This window comes from Emys orbicularis, chromosome 7 (genome assembly GCF_028017835.1).
Source record: "Emys orbicularis isolate rEmyOrb1 chromosome 7, rEmyOrb1.hap1, whole genome shotgun sequence".
Lineage (NCBI taxonomy): Eukaryota > Metazoa > Chordata > Testudines > Emydidae > Emys > Emys orbicularis.
The window spans coordinates 37850500-37875793 of record NC_088689.1 but is presented as its reverse complement, the minus strand read 5'-3'; the positions used below and the strand labels follow the sequence as shown (position 1 = coordinate 37875793).

The 25294-nt window shown below is 39.1% G+C and overlaps 1 protein-coding gene across 1 annotated transcript in view; it reads left to right on the top strand.

The window, feature by feature from the left end:
* Positions 1-17647, top strand: part of PCDH15 (protocadherin related 15) — a 751423-nt gene extending 733776 nt beyond the window's left edge. The window contains exons 32-36 of the mRNA XM_065407245.1: positions 4178-4199; positions 6359-6397; positions 8098-8171; positions 9117-9252; positions 17096-17647. Coding sequence (XP_065263317.1) covers positions 4178-4199; positions 6359-6397; positions 8098-8171; positions 9117-9252; positions 17096-17647 — 823 coding nt within the window. The remainder of the gene's footprint in view (positions 1-4177; positions 4200-6358; positions 6398-8097; positions 8172-9116; positions 9253-17095) is intronic.
* Positions 17648-25294: the final 7647 nt, after the last annotated feature.

Below are 25294 nucleotides of genomic sequence, written 5' to 3'. Positions count from 1 at the left end.
ATTAAATGCAGTATGGTGAGGAGCCGGTACTTAAAGGAAGCTACAATAAAAACTTAAAACCTGTCCATGAGAAAATGTTATCTGTTCTAAGCAGAAAAGTAATTATAAGGGTACTTAGCTAACTGCCTAGAAATAGCCAGCTTTTCCACAGTACGTGGTTTTCTTTTCTTTTCAGTACAGTTGGGACAAGTATGGATGTTTCAATCAGAAATTGCTGAAGGTAGTTTCTCTTTTTTGTCCCAGAGCCAAATGCTGTGAACTTCATCACACAAATTCCGCTGATATATTCAAAATACTCTATGCCTAATACAGTCTCCTTGCATAGTGGGCAAGATTTTAGGTCCAATTCATGTAATGAATAGCAATAATAGCCAAATGTGTAGGGAACATGATAATCAATCAATTTTTTGCTGTAACATAGGTTTAATATTTTATAGGATTCAAGTGTTTATAGTAATTGCCTACGGTGCTAAATTCTCAGAGAGTAGTACAACTGCAGCACCAGCAGCAAGTTTCCACTCACAGCCCATCAGACAATAAGCAAAGAAGTCTGTAAGGTTTAACTCTAAACTAGATGTATACCAGTAATTCAGGATATGTCGCTGGAATAATCCACAACACTAGGGTGACCACTGACGTATCTCCAGAATACCAGACATTCCAGTACTACTAGGAATGGCAGGGGACCACCCCTACCTGTGTGACCCTGCCCTGACAGTCTGTTCAAGGTCACACCAGCAGGGGTGGAGCGGTGCGCTCTTCAGAATGGCATCTACCATGCATGATACTGGATGAAACCACATCTGGCTTTACATCAGTACAGGACAGGACAAACCAAACAAGAGCAGGACTGTCTGAAAACTGGATTAGTGGCCTGCCTGTACAACATTACAATGCTTTGCATTTGGTCAGATGTATATGCCGTACTGCAGTAGTGTACTGAGTAGATTTTATAAGACTTAAGTGCTTAACTTTATACACTGAACAGTACAAGTGAATTCTATAGAACTAGTCCCAATGCACAAGGTTAAGCACAAGTAAGTCTTTTCAGGATCAGGGCTATAATTCACTTATGAGAAGTATATTATATAGATAAATATGGCCTGATTTGCAGAAGTTATCCATACATTCCACTGAAGTCAATGGGAGCTGCAGCTGCTCAGCATTTTTGAAAATCTGGCTAATAGTGAATTTCTTCAAAGTTTATTCAACTATAATTTTGTGTGACTTTCCTTAATCTGAACGGTCACCTAGTATACAATAGCCTCCTTTTTTTAGTTTAATCTGGTCAGGCTCAAAAGAATCTGTAGGAAAAATGATACCACATGAACTAGTTCTTCACCCACATGTTGCACTTTCTTCGTCATTTTGGAGAACCCTCCTTAATACTAATAAAAGTTTTAACGTTTCGGTTTTTTAAATTTGTTTTCATTTTCATTAGAGTTAATACCTATGGGCAACCTTGGTTGGCCAGCTGAGGTTTTTGCTACTAGCTGGCAATATACTCCAGTGTGTTTTTCTTGACAAATGACTTTTTGTTACAGTTACACATCCTTTTGCCTGTGTTTTCTTATAAGATTATAAAGTCTTTGGGGGCAAGGACTGTATCTTACAGTGTATTTTTACAGCATTTAGCACAATGGAGGCCCAGTCTCAGTTGAGGCCTCTGTATGCTATTGTAATACGCACAATAATAAATTACTGAAAAGTCTCCAAAATAAATTCCAAAGACATTGAAAATCAAGGCTGTTATTGTTAGTCCCAGTAACTTAATTGTCATCTCCCTGAACTGGTTCCTTAGGATCGACTGTAGACTGGACATGTGGCCTGTATTTGCTATTTTTTGTACCAGCTTGACTGTCTTTAGGATCAGTTGAACAAGTGAATTGATTACATAAGTGACTAGCACTTCCTTCACCACCAGATAAAAGAGGGTCCACAGTTCATCCAATACTTAAAGCTGGTTTCTGGCTTCATCATTCCCTTAACTCTCACCATTCTAAATTTCATTTTTTCTTACTTAAAAGAAAATCTTAAAACACAATCATTGTTTGTTTGTTTTTAAAAGTCAGGTTCCAAGGTAGTTAAATAACAATCAACAGTATGCAATTGGTAAGAGATACTGTCTTGCCCCAGCCATTTGGAGAAAAAAATGGCTATTATATGTTTAGAAAATTTTTGTCTTGCTAGCTTTGAACTGAGTGAAACCTTTTATCTCAAAAGACAAAAAGCAGATAAAACAATTCCTAATTCTAATTTGTATTTACTGTGTTTAGCTTTTGATCTTTCTTTTGCTTTTAATACAAGAATAAATATAAAATATCTTAAACAAAATAAAACACTCAGAAGGATTAAAGCGGATAGATAACTGCTGGGAAATTCCTTCAAATTACATTCGTAATGTAGAGCAGTGGAAGGTGTGCCATTTGTGCAAATAACTTCATTTTCACAGTAATCCTTAATTATAAGCACTAGTTATATAAAATAAGTGTTGTGTATGTTTTGGCATTAGCATACATCATCATTCATACTGTTTCCCTTGTTTTTCTTTTTTTACTAAATTGAGGGCATCTGTCAGATTGAAAGCCATGGAAACCAGATGGTACTTTTTATCCAGACATTATTACAGATCCTTTGGGGGAGATTTTTAAAATTATTTAATGGGAATGAAATATGTAGTTTCACCTTGGACTTTCCTTTTATAATGGAAGCTTATGGTGTAGAGTGAAATACCAAAAGAAATGAAAGCTAGTGTAGAAAGTTTTGCCTCTTTTTTGAAAGTGTCCAACCATTAATAGTAGAGAAACATTATAAGCACGTCTCAAAAGGCTTGATTATGCAATATCGGTGTATTCTCAGCAAATTGAATTCAAAAAGTAAATAAGTATTAACTTACTTTTATTACTTGCACTTTTAATCTACAGTGTGTTGACCATACAAGAGCAATTAAATTTAATAGGCTTGCTTTTGCTTATCCTCCTTGAAACTCAAGACCTTCAATTTCTAGAGATTGTTGTAGGCTACAAGGAAACCAAATACAGTGTTGCTCAAGTAGGCGTTGGAAGGTTAAAGGTCATATTTTGGTGATAAATCTTCATTTCATTACTTTCTTATCATAGGGACAACTGCAATAATTTACCCTGATAATAACATGTGCTGAATATTAATAGAAAAGCTTTACAGATAGTGATATTAAAAATTGAGAGTGTTCATTCTGTTCTTTAGTTTTCTCTCAACTGTAATTAAATGATTTTCCTACGCTGCTGTCTATGTACTAGTTTAAGCTCCACACAATTTTGAGCATTTACCCTCTCTATCTCAAAATAACTTAAACTTTCCTTTTATAGCAACACTGAGATGTAAATACTGTTCAATATTTTTGCCTAAACCATTTAAGGTTCCTGGAATGAAATGTGAAAGTATAAGAATTGACAGATATAAGAGCATTTTTCCAGTATATGAGTGGTTCACTGAATATGAATTAAAAACAGAAAATATTCCAATAAGATCAAAAGCACAAAGCCTGTGGGAAAATAACCATAGATAGCCGAAAGAATATAATGCCCATGTAAATACATTGAGGAAATGTTAGGATATGTATAATTTTAATAATAACCTTATTAGCGGAAATTAGCAATAGAAGCTCAGGGCCAAATTCTAGCAAGCCCTGCATGGGTGCAGAAAGCCCAAAAGCAAAATAAAAGCTAAGTGTCTATCAGCTGCAGGAGGGAGCAAAACAGAGAATTCTGCACCTGCTCTGTGCCACAAGGAAGATCTCTATGGCACGACTCCACCCTCACTGTGGAAAGAAAGGAAATGGGCGGGCAAGGGATATGAACAGTGGCACCATGCACAGTGTGTGTGCTGCCTCTCCCCATCCATATCCTATTCTACCAGTGCACTGACTCTCTCACTTACTGGGACTCGGTATGCAGCTCTAAACAACACACAGATGCAATACTCTTCCTCAAATATAGTTGTGTAAGTCCAGGCATTTATTTTGTCTCTAAAGACACAGTGATTTTGTATTCTTAGATAAATATTTCTTACCATGTTAGGAACATTTCCAAGGACATTTTTTCCACCTCACTTCCATGAAAATAGTGAATATGAACTACATCTTTACATACTCTTAGAGATGTGTACTAATGATATGTTTTTCTTTTTCTGAATTTAGGCGAGGATATGCACAGCAAGAGGTAAGGCTATTCCCCAACTACATTATTAAAACTGTGTGATAACAGAGAACGTATATCTTCCTATTTACAGCACTTTTTCTTCAGCTGTTTAAAACACAGAGAATTTTCTTTTCAAATATGTTAGTTTGATTGAAATCTTAACAATAAATTAAAAAATTGCCTTAATATAAATTAATTTTCTTAAAAGGCTGAAGATTGATGGGGAAAGCTGGGGCAAACCCATTAATGTCAGGGCCTGCAAGAGCAGTGTATCCAGCTCCATATGCTCTGTACCCCCTTTGGCATCTGCAAAATCGCTACCTTGCTGTGATTTGCTCCTTCTGCGGGGCTGCCTTCATGTGTCTCCTCCGATGGGGTGAATACAGCAAGTAGCAGGACTTCCTGCTTTTTCCATAATGGCTTTATTTTGGCAAATAAACTCATGAGTAGTACCTTACTATACAAATAACCCCATTGAATTCAGTGGAACTACTTACCTAGTAAGATACTACTCTTCTTGAGGAAGGATGGCAGCATCTGCCCCTAAATTACAATGCAATATGTGATGTGTGTTGTAAATTACAACACTCAAAGTAAGTTATAAATAAGGCCTCTGATTTTCAGTTATTTATTTCGTTTATTTCCTGGGTTTATTTAATAAAAAAATAAAAGGGAAAAATCAGTAAAACTGAAAATAAGGGGCAGTGTGCAGGCAAGAGGGGCGCTCAGTATTCTCAGCAGCCGGGGCTGCAGCAGTCAAGAGGATCTCGGGTGCCGGACCGAGCTCTCTGTGGTCTTGCTCCCACACTGCTCTGTGGAAGTAAACGGGGCCACGCTGAAGGGCTGGAGTCAGGAGGAAGCGGAAGGCTACAACCTGTGAGTACTGTCCCCTCCAACCCCCCAACCAGACACACCCCACTTCTGACCCTGACCCTTGAGTGTGGCCCCATTTGCTTCCCCTGCAAAAAATTCCTGGATCCCAAAAACGTGAAAATCAGCAAAACCTGAATACTGGCGTTTTCAAAAATCCAGCAATTATTGGTGGGGGGAGGGGAGGGAAATCCATAAATACTGATAAAGAAGGATCTTAGCTCAAATAATTTGAGCCCCATAGTAGTTCAATAGTGTAATTGCCACGAATGGGCTGTGTTTAGCTGTGAGGTAGCACAGGATAATCATATGTAGCTGCCGTTGCCCTCTATGCAGCTTCCAATTGCTCTCCCTCTGATATTGACATGTTTTTGTTATCCTCTACACCATACAGCAGAACAGAGAATATAGTTTTTAGCAATTATATAGTTCCACCAATTACATAAAACTATTTGTATTCCTCAGATGGTGCAGTGAATAGGTACTAGAGTGGAACTAAGGGGATCTAGGGTCAAACCCGAGGTCAGCCACCGACTTAGTGTGAATTAGGCACATTTTTTTAATCTACTTTATACTTAAATTCCCTAATTGAAAAATGGGAATGATACTTCTCTACTTCAGAGGGCTATTGTGATGATTAAATCTATGAATGGTTGAGATGCTCAGATACTGTGGCAATAAGGGCCATATAAGTACCCAAATACATAGAAGACGGCAACCACAGAGGAAAATAAAGAGGAAGTGATGATCTTGTGATTAAAACACAGGACTGGAAATCAAGATACCTGAGCTTTCTTATTAGTTCTATCATAGACTTCCTGTGTAACCATGAGAAAGCCTGTGGAAGCCATGTGGGGAGAGGAGTACCGAGGAGTAATGTATAAACCCCTGTACAAAGGCCAGAGGCCACTGCAGGAATCTCAAGATGCCCACAGATTTGCCTTCCACCTACTCTGAAGTTTTTTAACTTGCACAGTGAATTATCTGGCCTTTGGAAATACGTTTAAGATTAGCAAATAATTCAGAAAATAATTATCATATGACTGGGAATTAGATTGTACATTAGACAAAAGAAATAACAGACTGTAAATTGATTTTACTGCAGTATGTACTTACATGGTGCCCTATATACAATGTAACTAAAAAAGTATTCAATGAATATTGAAGTATTTTGGCCATTCTGAAATTAAAAATACAGATAGAACAGTGTTTGGAGGCTCTCCTTCAAACCTTTCAGTTTCAACATAAATTACCTCTCTATTAACTAGCACTGTCTGATTAACCTTTCTATTTCTAATTATCTTTGTCAGCAACAGCAATTGCTGAGACCCTCTCTTCTCAGACCAGAGGTACTATTTTTCCCTGTCTTACTATTCTATAACTTTCAAAGCAGCCTTTACAGTATTTTCTGATCTAAATTTCTATTTTCCAGGTAGATTTTTCTTCACTATTGAAGAAAACATCTTTATTTTGTAAAAGAAGAAAATGAACTTTTTTATCCCAATTATTTAGTTTTAATTAAATATGATATTTTCTGCCTCATGAAATTTTTCCTTGGAGCTATCCTCCCATTTCTTTCAGTCATTACTGTTGACTTCAGCAACACCAACTGCAAAGTTTACTAGCATTGTTTTCAGATTAATAAACAGAATAATTTTATTACTATCACATTTTTATCTAGTTTCTCTGGTGCCAGTCAGTTGGTCATTATTACTCCTAGAGATGAGGTGAGCAGCTGCCTTCCCAAAAATAATAAAAGTGTAGTGAAGGATCTGGATTATATCCTTGATGCTTTAAATTAAAATCACTTGGACATGATATTGCTTCCAGTGTAATCAGTAGAACAACTCCCATTAATTTCAGTAGGAGCAGGAGCAGGTCCTTTGGGTCAGATCCTTGGTCCTGATAAACAGTGCTTTTCACTGTACTAGTGCTGCCTTAAAGCTGGCCAGTATGGCCAGCTGAGGATTTCTCTAGCATATGGGAACCACTGGTGAAGTAAAGCTAATATAGTTGACGTAGGTGCTAGGTTGGGGAAGGAGGAGTGATGGCATGCCATGGAATTCCAACAATCCCTGGCAATCATAGCAACTCCCAGGAGCCACTGGAAAAGAAAAAGGAATATAGAACAGCTCTGAGGCTGCTCTAATTTACATGAGGCTGGACTTGTCCCCAGGATCCCTGGTGATCAGGGGAGTACAAAGGTAACAGACAGCCACCTTCCCCCTCCTCACTCCAGTCCAAGTTTTGATGCCTTTGTTTTCAAAAAGACTTTATTGTCTACCTTGCAAGACAATAATGTTCTCTGTAGCATCCCAAGGACTGTGAAGGTTTTTAAAAGGTACAATGGTATTTTTGTATGATGTAAACAAAATCATTCCTTCTGATCCAGTACTGCCAATAATAATTGTTAGCAAATAATGCAGATTGTACCAACAGGAGATGTGTTCTGAAGTGGAGCCTGACAAATACTGTAAAGAAAATAGTCTTCATCTTAGGCTAGGAGTGCTTCTTTAACAGTCGTATGGAAAGATATGGGGCATGAAGGCAAGAAATGAAAATTCATGAGAAAAGTGACAGTATATTTGTGATGAGTCAGTTATGCTGAATAAAGCTATTGTAAAGTACAACTGAAAAAGCTTTTTTTCCCCCCTCAGAAGGATGTGCAACTTTTACACACTAGAGCCTTTTCTAACTGTGAATATTCTAGGGATGTATCATTAAAATAAAGTATTTATTGTGCCTGTTGGCCTTAGATTACTGAGGTGCCAACTGTAGTTTCTGACCGTTTTTTTCAGCACCACAGAAGCCTTTTGAATTACGATTTCACCAGCATCCCAGCTAGGGCATGAGAAAAAAATAACATGTCCACCTGAGACTGTATTACTGAAATGACAAGTGGTAGTGATAAAAGGCACTCACTGTAGTTCTTGTCTTTTATTTTTCTCTTGCTTATACACAATTTGTAATACTCTTTTCTGCATTCCTTATCACCATCACTATGTGTTTAAGTATTTCCATTCAGTCAGTTTTCTCTTTTGGATTACAGGAGTTGTCTATGGAATCTGGAATTGATCCAGGCCAAGAATACTATGGGCAAGATTACTACAGTTATGAACATGGGTATGTTTTCAGTTTTCCTATGTAACTTTGCAAATACAGCTTTTCAGGCTTAGCCTGTTTATTATTTCAGCATTCAGTTTGGAAAATTTCATTTTCTTCAGGATTCTAGAAAAACCTGAGGATTACATTTATCTTCTACCTGCAATAATTTACATATCATTGCGACATATGGCCTAACCACTTTTCTGCTCACCATAATAGGGCCTCCCCGAACCCGCTGTTGGGAAGGTTGGGAAAAAAATCCCATGCTACCTAGGCCAATCTGGTGGTAAGGGAAAAATTCCTTCCCAGCCCCCCTAAAAAGGAGTGACTAGCGCAATGCCCCCTTCAGGTCCTAACCCAACCGGATATTAGCACCTTGACGGGAAGTAGGGTGGGTGCTGCTGCATGGAGAAAGAGCTTCCAAAACCTTTCGCCCTCCCATTCCCAGGGGGTGAGTCAGCACTGCAAAGCTGACCACCGCCCACCTTTTTGCAGCAGTTTGCAACCTTCTTCTACCCCTTTCCCTCTGTCCTTCCTTCCCCCCCCCCCCACCCGCCATAAAGCACTAGTGCCTTTCTCCAGCAAGCCTGGACAACATCCCTTCCCCTCCCTCTCCCCCCCCACCCCCGCTTCAGGTGCGGTGGGTCACTCTCCCAATAAAAACAGGCAACAGAAGCAGGTACCTGGAAGAAGGTGCCCAAATTTGGGAGCCTTCTGATTAATCCAGGATACCTAATAGCTCTGGCCTGATCCAAAACCTATTGAAATCTGAGTGTCTTTCTGTTGATTTCAGTGGGTTTTAAATTATATTCTTAATATCAACAATTTCTCATATGTAGACAATAACAAAAGAACAGGGAAACTCATTTCGGGGGGGGTGAGAGAGAGAGAGACTATAGATAAATATAGACACGCACATACATAAACACACAGAATATCTGAAGTCAAAGGTCTCTTTTCCAGGTATGAATTGCCTCAATATGGGAGTCGTCGCCGATTGTTATCTCCAACTGGAATGTATGATGAGTATGGTGAAGTGGTTGTGGAAAATGATGGCAGCTATTATTACAGTCCACATGGATCAACAACTGAAGGAGAAGTAAGTGTAATATACTCCGTTGATTCTATTGTGTAACAAGGCAGTGTCTTTTAACCTTTCCAGGTTTTCTTTGCATAATTAATTAGTGCATTATTTTGTGCACACACTAGCTAAGCAACTTTGGACTCTTCAGTCATTGCATTAGGGATCCAATAAAACCTGGTTGGGATTTTCAGTTGTGGTGATTGGTGATATATCAAGAAGAAAGTTGCTTTTCCAAATAGAAAGAAGGTTTTAAGATCAGGGTTTCATGTCATCATCTCCTTGCCTTTTTTTTAAATTACAAAGCTGCTTTTAATCTACTTAGAGCTATTTTCCATTAAATTATGGATTTCTTGTCCAGTAAGAAAAATATATAACCTCATATATAATTATATTCCTAAACAATGGTTTATTATATTACTTATATCTGCACTAGTTATACTGAATATAACATGCTATAACTGATTATCTGCAGATGAACACAACAGTTACTACAATAATTTATCATAATGCTTGGTAATGGAGTGTAAGGAAAATAAATGAAAATGCCCAGTGAATGCTAGAAAAAATTTCATTTGAAGTTATATGTTTAAATTTAATGTTCAGAAATAGTAGGCAATAGATAGAAAAAATGATATTAATTAGAAAAGAAGCTGTAATGTTTGAGTCAGTCTTTTGTACCGTAACTGAGGAAAATCACTGTGAACTAATTGCCCATTCTAGACGTTAAAATTTTTCTTTCAGTCCCAGAAACTTTGGCAAAAAAACTATATGGTAACAGGTAAGCTGGTTTTGATTCCAGGAAAAATGTTGCATGATAATATTAACTCTTCATTCTCTTCCTGCTGAACTATTTTAGGATAGCAAGTTTTCCCAATACCAATATTTCAAATTGTAATTAAGTTCCATTTTCATAATTGCAGGGGATGAGTCGAGGCAAAGGTCCTACAGGCAGAGGTATAAGCCAGAGAGCAGGGCATCAAATAGAAGGTAGTGCTTTAGGTGGTGGGATGGATCTAAGAGATGGTTCTGGAAGAGAACATAGGACCAGCCAGGGGAAAAGAAAACTAAAAGCAGTGATGCAGTTGAGTCGAATAGCCGTAAAAGCCCACAAACGAGAAGGAACAACTGAGTCTGCTCATTCTCCATGGAAGAAAGCAAAGATATTTCCAATGATTCTGCAGAAAGTAAAAGGCAGTAGCAAAGATTCCAATTATGCAAAGCTGATGTCAGCTCGCCCAGTGGACAGTGAAGACAGCATGATTATCAAAGGCAATTATTTCCAGAAATCAGCAGATGACAAACCTTCAACAACCAGAAAACTAAGTCATGTGCTAAAACACATTAGTGTTTCCAAAAAAATTCAAAAGCATTGCAAATCTCAGAGCTCTGCTAGCAAAAGTTCAGTATCTGCAAGTGAAAAAGGAGGGGAAGACTCTGAAAGTCAGGGGGTGAGTGAATCTGAAAGAGATGAAACAAAATCAGGAATTTCAATTAATATCACAGCAGAAAGTGAGCCAGAGTATAGTGATGTTTCTGATGACTATGATAAGAAGAAAAAAAGAAAATCTGCTGCTTCAGATGATGATGAATCATCAGCAAGGAGTAGTATCTCTGCCTCTCAGGCAGATGATAAAGACTATTTGAAAGTGACACTGGACCAAGATGAAACCAATGAAAGTACTGTAGATTCTGATGAAGAGAAGGAGGAAGATTTACACGATTCAGAAGATGATCATTCTGTATCCAAATCAGATAATGAACAGGATGAATCAGAAGAGGACATATCTGAGCACTCTGAAGAGGAAGAAGATGAGGAAGAGTCAAAAAGTGTCCTTTCTCAAGTCTCTGGTTCTCGGAATAAACTCTCTGACAGTGATGAAGATGACTTCCAGTCAAAGGTATCCTCAAATCAGAGTTCCTATAGCAGATCTGAGTATAGTGATTCCAATAGCAGAAGAGTTAGTGAAAGAACTAGTATGTCAAGTAAGGGAAGTAAATCTAGTGGAGGAACAAGGGATTCCAGTCACAGGTCAGAAGTGATTAATTCTGACAGTGAAATTAGCTCTAAGGGATCAGTCAGTGAAAGAAACAAGAGTTCTGGATCCAGCTACAAGAGCAAAATGTCCACAGTTGGCAGCGAAATAGAAGACACGATAGAGGAGATATCAGAAGAAGATGAAAAATCATATTTGGAGCAAGATGATACAAGCCCTGATGAGGCAGGTGACAATATAAGTGATAGGACTATGTCTGAAACGTCTTCCATCAGTCAAAAAACTACTTCCAGTAAACAGAGCAAGATAAGAAAGTCTGGTATTAGTGTTGGAGGTAGCATGGCTGAAAGCACAGAAGAGATTGATATAGATACTAAGGATAGGGAAGAAACTCTCAGTAGGAGTGAATCAAAAAGCCTTGAAAGTGAAAATAGTGTTACTTCCAAAGGCAGCAGAGGGACAAAGACCTCAGTGAGTGCCACTTTTTCTAGTAAAACGGATGCTTCCCAAGATTCACATCTTCAAAGTTCTGATTCCAATATGAAAAGAAAGAATCTAAGGAAAAAGATTTCCTCAAAACACAGTGAACTTCAGTCAGATGAGACTCCTGATACTGCTGCATCAGAGTCAGAGACTGCTGCTGACTCCACATCCTTTTAAAAAGAGAGAACAGTAGGTGTACATTTTGCAGTAAGGAATGGTCTTGTTTGCTGTGCCCTCTGCATGGTCTTTCATGAACACTACTGATTTGATTAAAACATTAGAAACAAAATGACAAAATATCATCCTCTCTAGACACTTCAATTGCACTGATATCCATCCTGTTAAGATTAGTAACACAGAAAGCTATGCAGATATCATTTCTCAAGTGAAAATACTCAAATGTAATTCTAAGTGAATATACATTGATAGAATTTCAATCCAAAAAGTCTAACAGGAAGGGATGCACTTTTTTTCCCTGTGTAAACTTTAACCCTGTAATAAAAAGGCATTTTATTAGTAGTCCTTTAATTTACCCTTTTTGCACTGTGCAAGTCATGGTGCAAAGTATTATTGCATATTACATTAGCAGTAATGGCTAGCTTGTCACAAACTTCTGCATATAGTATGCAATTTATATTATAATATAATTTATAATTTATTTATGGCATTCAGGCAGTTGCCACAATGAGGAATAGGAATTATCATAGCGATAATCAATGTTTAGCACTCATATAGCATTTCACTACATGTTCAATTCTGTACAAACATGTACTAATCTTAATAATAATCCCTTGAATGTAGATATTATCATCTCCATTTTACAGATGGGAAAACTGAGTCAGAGGAAAAGTGGCTTACTCTCTGCAGTCTTGGGCATCAGTGGCAGAGTCAGGATTAGAATTCCTAACCTCTGTGCTCATTCCTGTAGAATCTAGATCATCCTGTGTCTCAACATGGCAAAACTTTGGGGTTTAGAGGGTATCAAATAATTCAGGCAGCACATTTGAAAATGGAAGCAGATAAACAAGATGTAGAAATTCACAAAAAAGTTGTATTTTCCCCAAAAGTCACCTATAAAATGGACATTTTTTAACATGCACTTATATGACAGTTGCACTCATAGGTTTCAGTAACTACCTGCAAAGTGTCTTTAATCATTGTAACAATATGGGTGATGTTAAATACTACTTGAGCAATTTCTACAGAGACCAACTTTTTTTTCTTGGCTACGTCCACATTTTTTATTGCAGGTAGTGCAAGAAAAGTCCAGTTTACCTCGTGTCTGTACTTTTGGACTTGCTGTCTAAAATTCAATGACCTGGAGTATCTGATGCTGTTCAGTACAGAAATGATAGTTTTAGAGCTTTACAATTCCAGTTCCATTCAGAGTTGGCATGATAGTGAAGAAAGGACTCTAATTTAAAGCTCAAGTTGCATTTGTTTTCATATATGAAATTACTGCTGCATGATGCTGTGCCCCACAGAGCTCTAATTCATGCAGCCAACACGTTGAATGTTAAAAATGTGTATACCCAGTCTGTAGGCACTTTCTTGTATCTTATTGTACTAAAGACTGCACAGCTCTTTCTCAAACAGTGGATTATGTAGGAGGTTAATTTCAATATAAAAAAAATCTCACAATCAGTTCCCACATAAATTAATGTTAGTTTATAGAACCAAAGATGAATCACCTCTTTTGATCCAGTACCTGGATTGTGAGCTACAAAGTTAGGAGGCTGATAAATCTAACAGCAGCTGGAAGTCTCATAAAGGCAATTCAGTTACTATAGTACAGTGGTTCTCAGCCAGGGGTCCAGGGCCCCCTGGGAGGCCACGAGCAGGTTTCAGGGGGCCGCCAAGCAGGCCCAGCATTAGACTTGTTGGGGCCCAAGCCAGAAAGCCAAAGTCCCACCGCATGAGACTGAAGCCCCAGGGCCCCAAGCCCCGCCATCCAGGGCTGAAGCCAAAGCCTGAGCAACTTAGCTTTGTGGGTTCCTGTGGCATGGGGTCCTGGGCAATTGCCCTGCTTGCTACCCACTACATGTGCCCTGGCTTTTATATGTAGAAAAACTGTTGTGGCACAAGTGGGCCATGGAGTTTTTATAGCATGTTGGGGGGGCCTAAGAAAGAAAAAGGTTGCGAACTCGTGCTATAGTAGAAAGAGGAAAAGGTTTGATTCTCTAGTATACTTGAACTTGCTATCAAGTTAAACAGTTCTTTTTTGTCAAACTTTTTCTTGGCATCTGTGTTAATGAATAATTCATTCATATGAGTGGGAAATTGTCAGACTTGTGTTTAGTATCTGTGTGAGACAAACCTATTTCTTGCCTATAGCTGCTATCTCTGACAATATGGAGATTGCCATTGACTGAATTTTTGAGGGGGCAATGGCCCATTCTTTCAAATAGAGGATATATATGGACATGCTTTGTATATATAGGGTAAAATCCTGACTCCATTGAAGTCAATGGAAATTTATCCTTAATTTAAATTGAGTCAGTATTGTACCCCTATTTTTCCCATTCTTCTGTGATATCCCATGTCAGAGAGGTGCAGTCCTCTGTGAGTGGGGGAAAAATGTGAGGAAAACTAGGATCTGCATTATTAAACATCTCCTTAAGAATATGTGACTCCCACAAACCATGGACTCAAGTCTTAATGACTCCCCTACAGCTGTTGCAAGCTCATTGTCTTTACACCTGTCCTTTTTTGCAACATATTTTTTACTTTTTTGTAAGGTGAATTTGAAAATGTTTTCTTTGTGCCATCACTCAAGTGTGCCATGGCACTGTGGAACCAGTAGCAAAAGGTATGGAGACTAGTATTCTTGTAGGCAACAAAATATGCCCCAGAGCATGAGCAGACTGTACTGTGACAATTATCTCATATCTATGAAACAAATTTCCTTACACTATGTTCCAATAGAAGCTGTATCTCTATTGCTCACGACTGTGTAAGCGGCACAGTTACCATTAAAACTGACACTGTTGCCATTGACTGTAAAAGGAGGAAGCGCGTGTCCCTATATTTGTAATGTGCAAGGCATATAGATTCAGTTATTCCTTTCCTCTTACTCAGTTCTTGGTCCCCAAGTTGTAGCTGCACATATATTGTAGATCTTTTCCTGAAACTAGTCAATTTTCCCATTGACCAAAAGATACATACCAGTATGAAAAAAATGATACATATGTGTAAGGATAAAAAGGTAGACTAGAGCCCTGTAAGTCATTTGTGCAAAGTTTAGTTTTTCAAAAGCATGTTCAGTACCATTTATTTGTACACTGCATGATTTGCTGTTTTTTAAAATTCTCCTTTCCTCTGGTGTGTGTGTGCGTGTGTGCACGAGTGTGTTGTAGAAGTCAGCTCCAGTATACTGTATCCTAACAGTAGAACTCTGTGAATAAACATGGAGCTTTCACTATTAGTTCAAGAGCGATAATACTTGTGTTCATTTTATATTAAGGAAGCAACTTTCTAATGAGATTCATGCTATAAATTAAAATAATGTGAACACGTTATATGTAAACCACAATCAAAACAAAGTCAGAACTCTGACATTCAGCTTCTGTGATCCCTATGGAAAATATTGCATGTAGTGTAAAATCTATAAAATCTGGAGGCCTGATGTACCACTGTGTTACTTCATTTTTACCGCAATGTAATTCTGTTGATTTCAGTGGAGTTACTCCAGTTTTGTACCAGTGTAATGGACTGGTGCATCAGGTCCTACATAAAGCAATAATGTGGCATTTTTTTCTAATCAGTACTATCAACACTTTACCTTTGCCTGAGAAATTAAGACAATTTTGTTCCTGAAATGCCACTGTCATTATTACTTTATTGTAAAATAGAAATGTCAAAAGCTATCCCTGAGCTGACATTACAGTGTAGTAAGTATTCAGAATATTTATGTTCTCGAAGAAAACTTCCAGTGATTTTCCGAGTATTTATCACTTAGCACTAGCAGTTACCAAGAACAACCATTTCTGCGGAGTTTTACATGAATAAATTCCAATTTCTATTATAAAATGATAGTGATCATGTTGTATTTTATATTCCTATGTATGACCAACTGAGAAATTGATTTTGGTTTACCTATAACATGATTTACACAACACATTTCTTAAGCATGTTTCTGGAAGGGAAAATCTCCATTGTCCAGCCATATCAGAAGAAGGACAGGAGACACTGGATTTGGTTTAATTAGGCCGCAACTTTATTATTATTTGTCTGAGAGTACCCGGCATGTAAAAGTGTACAGTGCAGGTAAATCCATGATCGTTGCAATATCTATCAACCCTCCCCCTTTTTCCATTCTGGTCTCCAGCCAACCCACTGCTGGGACCTTAATATCTACCCCCCCCAATCGAATGAGGATTAAGGTGGGCTATAAAGGGGGCTCCCTGCTGTGCCAGTCATGGGAGCCCTGAATCCCTCCTCATTTCCATTCCGTTAACAAACACTTCCTTTAAATCCTTTACCAATCTATTTATCTGACCACTGTATCCTTTTTATCCCTTTCCTATGGGGTATCCCCCCCACACTTACATAATAAGTTGCAACATCAGAGCCTAGCTTCCATTTCATGCTCACCCCTACTATGCCCCCTCCCCAAACCCATTGTGAGGATGGCAAAAACAAAAAAAAACACTTTGCCTTTGCCAATCTCGCGGTGAGGGAATAATTCCTTCCCAGCCCTCCAAAGAAAGGAGCAGCTAGCACAGTGCCCACAGTTGATCCTGACCAAACCTGGTATTTCGCCACTTCCAAGGGTGTGTGCTGCTCGCTTGGTCTGGGCTTTTCCTGTCCAGCTTATTCCTATATCCTCTCTCCTCCCTTCCAGTCAGGTCACCTTGAGGGATGAATCGGTGTCCCCAGACTGACCTCTTTTCCTAGCAAGCCAGATAACGCCTTCCCCCTTTTGCTACCCCCACCTCCTGCTTAAGGTGTGGTGCGGTCAAGCCATGAAGTCTCCAAAGAATCACTTTATTTTCATGGGCATGCAGACTGTCTAATGGTGGATGTGGATTTAGCAAAAACATCATAATGTTTTTCTAATCCTGGAGAGCGTTCTCAGAAATATGTCAGATTTTTCTATCTTTACCTGGTATCTAGCTGAAATTTTGTTGAACAGCGGGTATGCAGATTTCTCAATACTTTTACATCCATTGAGTAGGGGAAATTGTTTAATGTTGAAGCTTTTGGCAGTAATAGGCACAGTTAAATGGAAATGATCAATATACAAATTAAAATGAAAAGTTATAAAATAACTTAATAAAATATGTTAGGTATTTGTCTGAAACACTAGGTAGAATATAAAAGCTGAAAAAATGTAATAAATTATGCTGTGATTTAATAAACTCTCTCTTGTTGTCAAACAGTGGGCCAGAAAGAAAAGGATCAAGTTAGTAGTTGATCCAGAATATGAGACCAGCTCAACTGGAGAAGACAGTGCTCCAGAATGCCAGAGGAATCGTCTTAATAACCCCAATATTCAAAACAATGTAAATGGCAACATCTATATTGCGCAGAATGGGTCAGTTGTGAGAACCCGTCGCATTTGTCTATCCAATAATTTAAAAGTCACATCCCCTGTTAGACTGGGGAAACACTTCAAGAAATTGGACAAGTTAGCAGTGACGCATGAGGAGAATGTCCCATTGAACACATTGTCAAAGGGGCCATCTTCTAGTGACAAACTGAACACAAGACCGTCTAGTGTCTCATTTGCCTCAACTGCTAGAGGGGCTGACAACATAGCAACAAAGTCTGGGGGCAACAAAATGAAAAGCACAGAAGAGCAAGAGTCTGTTGTTGATAATGAGGATGTCAGAGAGCCCTTGGAATCACACAGCGATCTCACACACTCAGATGAAGAGGAGCTCTGGATGGGCCCTTGGAATAACCTTCACATACCAATGACAAAACTGTGACCTTTTTTAATTTTAATTTTTACTTCAGTTTATAATAAACTACGCTTTTTAATGTCACTGAGGAAAATGTATGAAATTTGTATCGTGCACATAAATTGTATACTTTGAACGACATGCTTTAAAGTTAAGAGAGACTTTGCACTCACATTTGTATCAATTAGTTGTTCTTCCCAACAACACTTTTGACAGGCTCTCAGTTCACTAAACAATACTCAGTAAAAAATTATCTTTTTTGTTGGATCTTGATTTATTGTTTAATAAACAGTGAATTACTAAATGCACAGAAAATTTTGTTGACTTCTCAAAACATTCTATACTTGCCTAGCTTATTTCACTGTATAGTATGTGTGGTTAGACTGTTTAGATTTGAAAATTGCATTTTTATGATTGAGGGTTTGATTCGCATCTCACACTATAATAAACCAGAAATAAAGCCATTGATGTCAATGGACCAGATCCTCACTTGATGTACATTGGCACAGCACTATTGAAGTCCATGGAGCTCTGCCAACTTACACTACTTGAGGTCTAGCCCAATAGAATTATGAAGCTATAAAGCGGAAGTGAGACTAAAATCAGGTCTACTGTATCTCTAAATATATTGGTTATATAACAGATTAACATTATTATATGGAAGATTAATAGATTCCAAAGCCAGAAGGGACATGTGATCATCTGGTCTGCCCTCCTATATAACACAGGCCTAGAATTTTCCCAAAATAATTCCTAGAGCAATTCTTTTAGAAAAACATCCAATCTTGATTTTAAAATTGTCAGAGAATCCAGCATGACCCTTGGTAAATTGTTCCAATGGTGAGTTACTCTGACTGTTACTAATCTATACCTTATTTCCAGTCTGAATTTGTCTAGCTTCAGCTTCCAAGCATTGGGTTGTTATATCTTTCTCTACTAGGTTGAAGAACCAACTATTAAATATTTATTTCCCATGTAGATATTTACTGACTATAATCAAGTTACCCTTTAACCTTCTCTTTGTTAAATTCAATAGATTGAGATTTTTGCATCTATCACTATAAGGCATGTTTTCTAAGCCTTTAATTTTTCTCATGGCTCTTCTCTGAACCCTCTCAAATTTATCAACATTCTGCTTGAATTGTGAACACCAGAACTAGACATAGTATTCCAGCAGCAGTCGCACCAATGCCAAATATGGAGGTGAAATAAGCTCTCTCCTCCTACTTGAGAATGGTGTGGAGAAAGTGAATAAGGAAGCATTATTTACTCCTTCACATATTACAAGAAACAGGGGTCACCCAATGAAATTAACAGGCATCAGGTTTATAACAAACAGAAGGAAGTACTTCACACAACATATAGTCACCCTGTGGAACTCACTGCCAGGGGATGTTGTGAAGGCCAAAAGCATAACTGGGTTAAAAACGAATTACATTAGTGTATGGAGGATAGTTCCATCAATGGCTATTGGCCAAGATGGTCAGGGATGCAAACGTATGCTCTGGGTGTCCTAAGCCTCTGACTGCCAGATGCTGGGACTGCACAACAGGGGATGGATCACTCAGTAATTACCCTGTTTTGTTCATTCCTTCTGAAGCATCTGGCTTTGGCCACTGTTGGAAAACAGGATACTGGGCTAGATGGCCCGTTGGTCTGACCCAGTATGGCCATTATTACATTCTTATGTCAGCATTAGCTCTTTTGGCCACAGTGTCACCCTGGGAGCTCATGTTCTGCTAATTATTGACCATGACCCCCAAATTATTTTCAGAGTCACTGCTTCCCAGGATAGAGTCCCCATCCTGTGAGTGTGGTCTGTGTTCTTTGTTCTTAGATGTATACATTTACATTTAGCTATATTAAAATGCAAATTGTTTTCCTGCACCAAGTTCATCAAGCAATCCAGATTTCTCTGAATCACTCTTCATTATTTTCCACTCCCTCAATTTTTGTGTAATCTGCAAATGTAATCAGTGAGGATTCTTTTTTTCCATGTCATTGATAAAAATGTTAAATAGTGTAGGGCCAGGAACCAATCCCTGTGGGACCTCACTGGAAACTTAACCGCTCAATGATGCTTGCCCATTTACAATTACATTGAGACCAATCAGTCTGTTTTTAATCCATTTAATGTGTGCCATGTTTATATTATCTCGTTCTATTTTTTTAATCAAAATGTTGTGTGATAACAAGTCAAATGCCTTACAGAAGTGTAGGTATATTAGAAGAGTGGAATAGAAGATTAAATATAATAAAAATTGCGGAGGAGGGATGCTCTTGTTTCAATTTACCTGCCCTTAGTTCAGTCATTTTCTTTTATAAATTAGTTCATTTAAAATCTTCTCTAGTTATTCTTTCATCTTTTCTTGCATTAATTTTGTTTTCTTCTTTATACAGTCTATCTTCAGTTTTTATGCTACATCAATAATTGTTATCCTAGGGCTACATTCACCTACATTAAAATAGGGATGACATAGAAGCCTGAATGATAGAAATAGGCATACAAGGTAAATAAGTAGGGATGGAGATTCAACTAGAGCAGGGGTCGGCACGTGAGCCGATTTTTAATGGCACGCTGCAGTTGCCGCTACCCTGCTCAGCCCACTGCTGAACCCCGGCAGTCGGCTGAGCGGGGCCGATGGCCAGGACCCTGGCAGGCAGCAGCGTGCCATTAAAAATCCTGCCTGGCCCAGCCCGCTCTTCTCCGCCCCCCGCCTATGGCTCTCTCTGGCGGGGGCAGGGGGCAGAACAAAGTTTGCTCCTGCCGACTGCTGCTGTAGGGCAGGCTCCGCCGGCAGCCAAGCTTCCCCCTCCCCCGCCTCTTCCCCCAGCGTGCTGCATCGTGCCCCGCCTCCTCTCCCTCCCTGCCGCCGATGGCCCTTGCGAGGGAGAGGAGAAGAGGAGCCCCAGCGCCCTTGCTGCTCAGACCAGGAAGGAGGCGGAGAAGAGGCAGGAGCAAGGCCTTGGGGAAAAGGGGGGTGGAATCAGGACGTGTCCCTCTAGCCCCTGCCGTGAGCCACTCAGGGCAGGGGGCTGGGAGCACACCCCGCGATCCCAGCCCACCCCCCCCCCAGCACTCAGGGGGGTGCAGGAGTCAGGGCAGAGGGCTGGGGGCATGTGAGGGGGGTGCAGGAGTCAGGGCATGGGGCATGGGGGGGCTGGGTATGCGTGGGGGGTGCCAGTCAGGGCTGGGGTCATGGGGGGCTGCAGGGAGCTGGGGTGTGAGGGGGGTGTAGGGCTCAGGGCAGAGGGCTGGGGGGGTTCTCCCAGCCCCCTGCCCTGAGCCCTGCACCCCCCCACACACCCCAGCCCCCTGCACCCCCCCCCACGACCCCAGCCCCGCTCAGCCTGCTGCTGGTCTGGGGTCCTGACCCCCAACACTGCTCAGCCCGCTGCTGGTCTGGGGTCCTGGCTGCCGGCCCCAGGTCCCGGCTGCCAGCCCCACTCAGCCTGCTGCCGGCCTAGGTGATCAGCATTTTAATTTAATTTTAAATGAAGTTTCTTAAACATTTTGAAAACCTTGTTTACTTTACATACAATAGTAGTTATATAATATATAGACAGAGACCGTCTAAAAAACGTTAAAATGTATTACTGGCACGCGAAACCTTAAATTAAAGTGAATAAATGAAGACTCGGCACACGACTTCTGAAAGGTTGCCGACCCCTGATCTAGAGGTTGCCATTGGGCTAAATAGTACAGTAAGGATTTCCCACCACACTACAGAACATAAATCTGTGTTAAAGACAAATGAATCATACTGAAGCAAATGAATAGTGAAACTTTCTGAACCTAATGCATGAAAGAATCTATCAAGGGAAAAGGGTTTAGGAACACAGGAAATTTGTATTGGGTCAAAAAGTTGTAGTAAATGTATTGCTTCTAAAATTTATTATATGAAATATTGGCGCCCACTTTTTTCTTCATAATTCAAAAGTACTCTATCGTTTTATTACAATATCTGTACAACTTAAACATGCATCAGAGAGGTATCACCCTCTGTATTCATTAACTAATGCTTGGAAGGGGAGCCATTATCATTATTAAGAAAAATATTTTCTCCAATGTTAAATTAGAAACAGAAAAAATGGTCACTGATGAACCATATCTTGTCATGCCACACATTTATTTTTGTAGGGAATAGAATCAAACTGCATTTAGTTAAGAGAGAAATATGGAAACTATTGAACAGTATGCTGAGTCAATATCAGCTTCAATTCTAAAACATGCCATGCTGTAAGAAAAAATGCAGCAGCACAAAATTTTATCCCATATTGATGTAGCAAAGCTTCATTACAAAGTTTCGTATATTTATAAACTCATATTTGAGCTGTGCTAGTAAATGCATAGCTGCTGCTGTTTTGTGTTTCCCCCCCATCACACGTGCACATTCTTTTCCAGGAGATTTCTCTTACTACATGCCTTTACAGACTCTTAGCAAGTAAGGGAAGTCTATACATTCTGAAACTTCTGTTGTACTCGAGAAAGACTGCATCATTTTCAACCTGAGATTTCAGATGTCCCTATTTAAGACAAAATATTCGGAAAGACAAAAGTTGTCCTTGGGAATGTAAAATGCAGCAGAAACTGTCAAACAGAAAAATAGCTGCAGTGGATTTTTTTCTTAGTCCTTTTACTTTAGCAGTTATGCACTTAGCAGCTAATTGACCGTAGCTTTTGCAGTTTAGCTGTAGACTAATGCAAGAGTCATGGAAGAAAAGGATTTATCCTTTGAAATAACTAGTAAAAAGTTATGTTTTAATCCTGTGCAAAATATTATTTCACTACACCATTTCGCTTGTGAGCCTGTCCAACAGTTCACTTCATACTGACTCTATCTCTCTGCTGTCTCTCCCCATGTACGTTCTGGTTCCCTTCTCTCCATCACCTCAGACACTAGTATGTCACACAGCTAGAAGTTTAGCCCAGACCTACTACTACATCACCTAGTTGTCTAACTCTGCAAGGGGCAAGGTCAGGCCCTAATGCTGAAAGGCAGCAATGCTATTGCATGCTTCCTAAAGTAGAAGCCTGTCAATACCTGCTTCACAGCTCAGCACAATGAGATCATTACAATGCATTAGGTATATAGTTCAATTGTTTATCAATGGGCAGCATTAATGTAAAACCTACTTGCCTTGGCAACATTTTTAATGATATTACAAATGACTGTTGGTTTAAAGTTTGGTTTGGTGTTTGAGAGGGCTTTTGAAAACTGAATATTTTCCAGTTACTTGCTCTCTTTGGAAGTAGCAAATCTTATTATGAAATAAAAATGTAAACATATAGAGGATATCAGAACCACTAGCAATAAGTGGTATGGGTTTATAAATGAACAAATCACGGCAAAAAAACCCTGTGTTTTACTTTTTTAATAGAATTCCCATATTTGATCCTTATCCTGTGAAGAGGAGTTCTGAATGTGGCCCTAGAGGATGTAGGAAATGGAAAAGATATCAAATATCTGGATTTTAGTAAATCATTTAATAGTGTTCAACCAATGCTACTCACAAAATTCATTAAAAATGGGTTTGGTGTGAGCACTGTCAAGTAGATTGTGAACTGAGTGAGGGATGGCTAACAAGGGTAATAATCCAGCAACATATTTGGTTGGTGGGGTATCAAAGGTGAATCATAGGTCTGGTCTTATTTAATAATATCAGTGATACAGATGATGCTGTTAGTAATGTGGTCACCCCCAAACTAGGAAGAGCTGCAAATACATGTGAGGATGGGGCATATTGGGCCTGAACCAAAGCCCAATGAAATCAATGTAAAGACTCCCCCTTGACTTCAGTGGGTTTTAGATCAGCCCCCATTGCGAAAATACCTAGACAAAAATAGAAATGTGGACAAGAAATGCAATTATATTTTCTGGTAGATATGGGGGGAAATAATCCAAAATCCAGATATTCAGTTGAAGGAAATAACCTGGAAAACAATAGTGCCAAAGAGACCAGCTGTATGGTTGGTAAACAGCTATTCTTCCATACTGCTTTGACTCTGAGAACAGCTGCCCCAAACACGTTTCCCAATCCACATTCCTCACCACTTTCAAATTCGTCCTTATAACATCTTGTCCAGAAGAACTGGCAGGAAGGAAGTAATCATGGAGAGGTAAGTGAATCACCAAAGATGTGTGTGCTCCTTTGTCAGTAACCACATTATACTATTACTTTCACCCTCACTTTCCTTCCTTCCTTCCTTCTCTATGACCCTCATTTGTCATTTCATGATTAATTTAGCATGTACATTCTCTGAGGCAGGGCCTGCATCTCTGGTGGTTTTGTAAGACACCAATCACAGTATTCAAAAAATAACGATGATGGTGAACAAAAAAACTGACAAATGCGAATGTGCGATAGCAGCAAAAAAAAAAAAGGCCAATGTGATTTGACATACATACAGAGAAGCATCATAGGAAAATGGAGATAATTGCCCTTTTCTAACTGATCCTGGTGAGCCCATGTAGTATTTATTTATGGGCACCTTACTACTAGAACGATATTGACAATGGAGTAATTTCAGAGAAGAGCAACAAAAAATAACTAGGGACCTGGTAGGACATTTAAAGACAGATTAAGCTCATAATCCTGCAGTCCTTTGAAGCAATGGAAGATTAGCCTGAAAAAGAACCACACAAGCCTTTTAGGTGTTATGGCCTACAAGGTACTGAGCATGCTCCACCATCAATGATTTTAATCATGGAATCAAGTCCCATAAAAGCTAAATACGTACAGCTAGATAGCTTTTGTGATCACTGCAAGGCAAAAGGGATTTAATCATAATTTACTTTCTGAACAATATGCAATATCTTTTAAAATTCAATAATCGTTTCCCATTCAACTAGCTGAAGTATATAATAGATGGTATCGTAACACAGTGAGATATGCCTGATTCGGTATTGTGCTACTTGGTTTTCCGACTACCTGCAATTCTAACAAAAATCTGCCAAATCTGGTGTCTTGTAATTTCCTGCTTCTGAGAGTTAAATCAATATTAAATCAGTGCTTGGACTAGAGGGAAAGTGCTGCAATGCTCCTCATGCTTGAAAAACTTTCCCCTAGCCTGTGACTCTAATTCTTCAATGACTTCAATATTCCTCCACCTGCTTGCCAAAGGTGGTTTATATCAGGCTTCCTACTCCTTTCCTTCCTCTTTTCTACAAGGGAAGATTAGCCTGAAAAAGGGAAATACACTACCATGTATTGTAAACAAAAAAGAAATTAAACAAAATGCTAACATCAAAGGTGTGTGTGTTCTTGCACTTCTTTTTCTCTCCAGGCTTCTTATTTCTTCTTTCATTCCCTTTTTACTTATGCTTTTGCTTTTACTCCTTCCAACTCACACCTAAATATTCATTCCATTTTTTCTTTGTCTTTTTTCGTTATATATATTTTTAATTGTTTGGCTCCATTTTTTTTCTTTCTCCCCTCCCCTGCATCTGTTCCCCGTCTAGTTATGTCTCTCATCCCTGGTCCAGTTTTCCTCACCACAGTCTGTCTCTCTTTTCTACACACCCTTAATCTTGCACTTCCAATCTCTACCTTATTCTAGGGTTAGCCAATTTCCCACTGAGTTTCCTCTTACCAATACAGCCAGCCTCACAAGCAACATTTCTTTCCACCAGCACCCTTCACCCCCTGCAACACAAGTGTCCTGTTAACTCA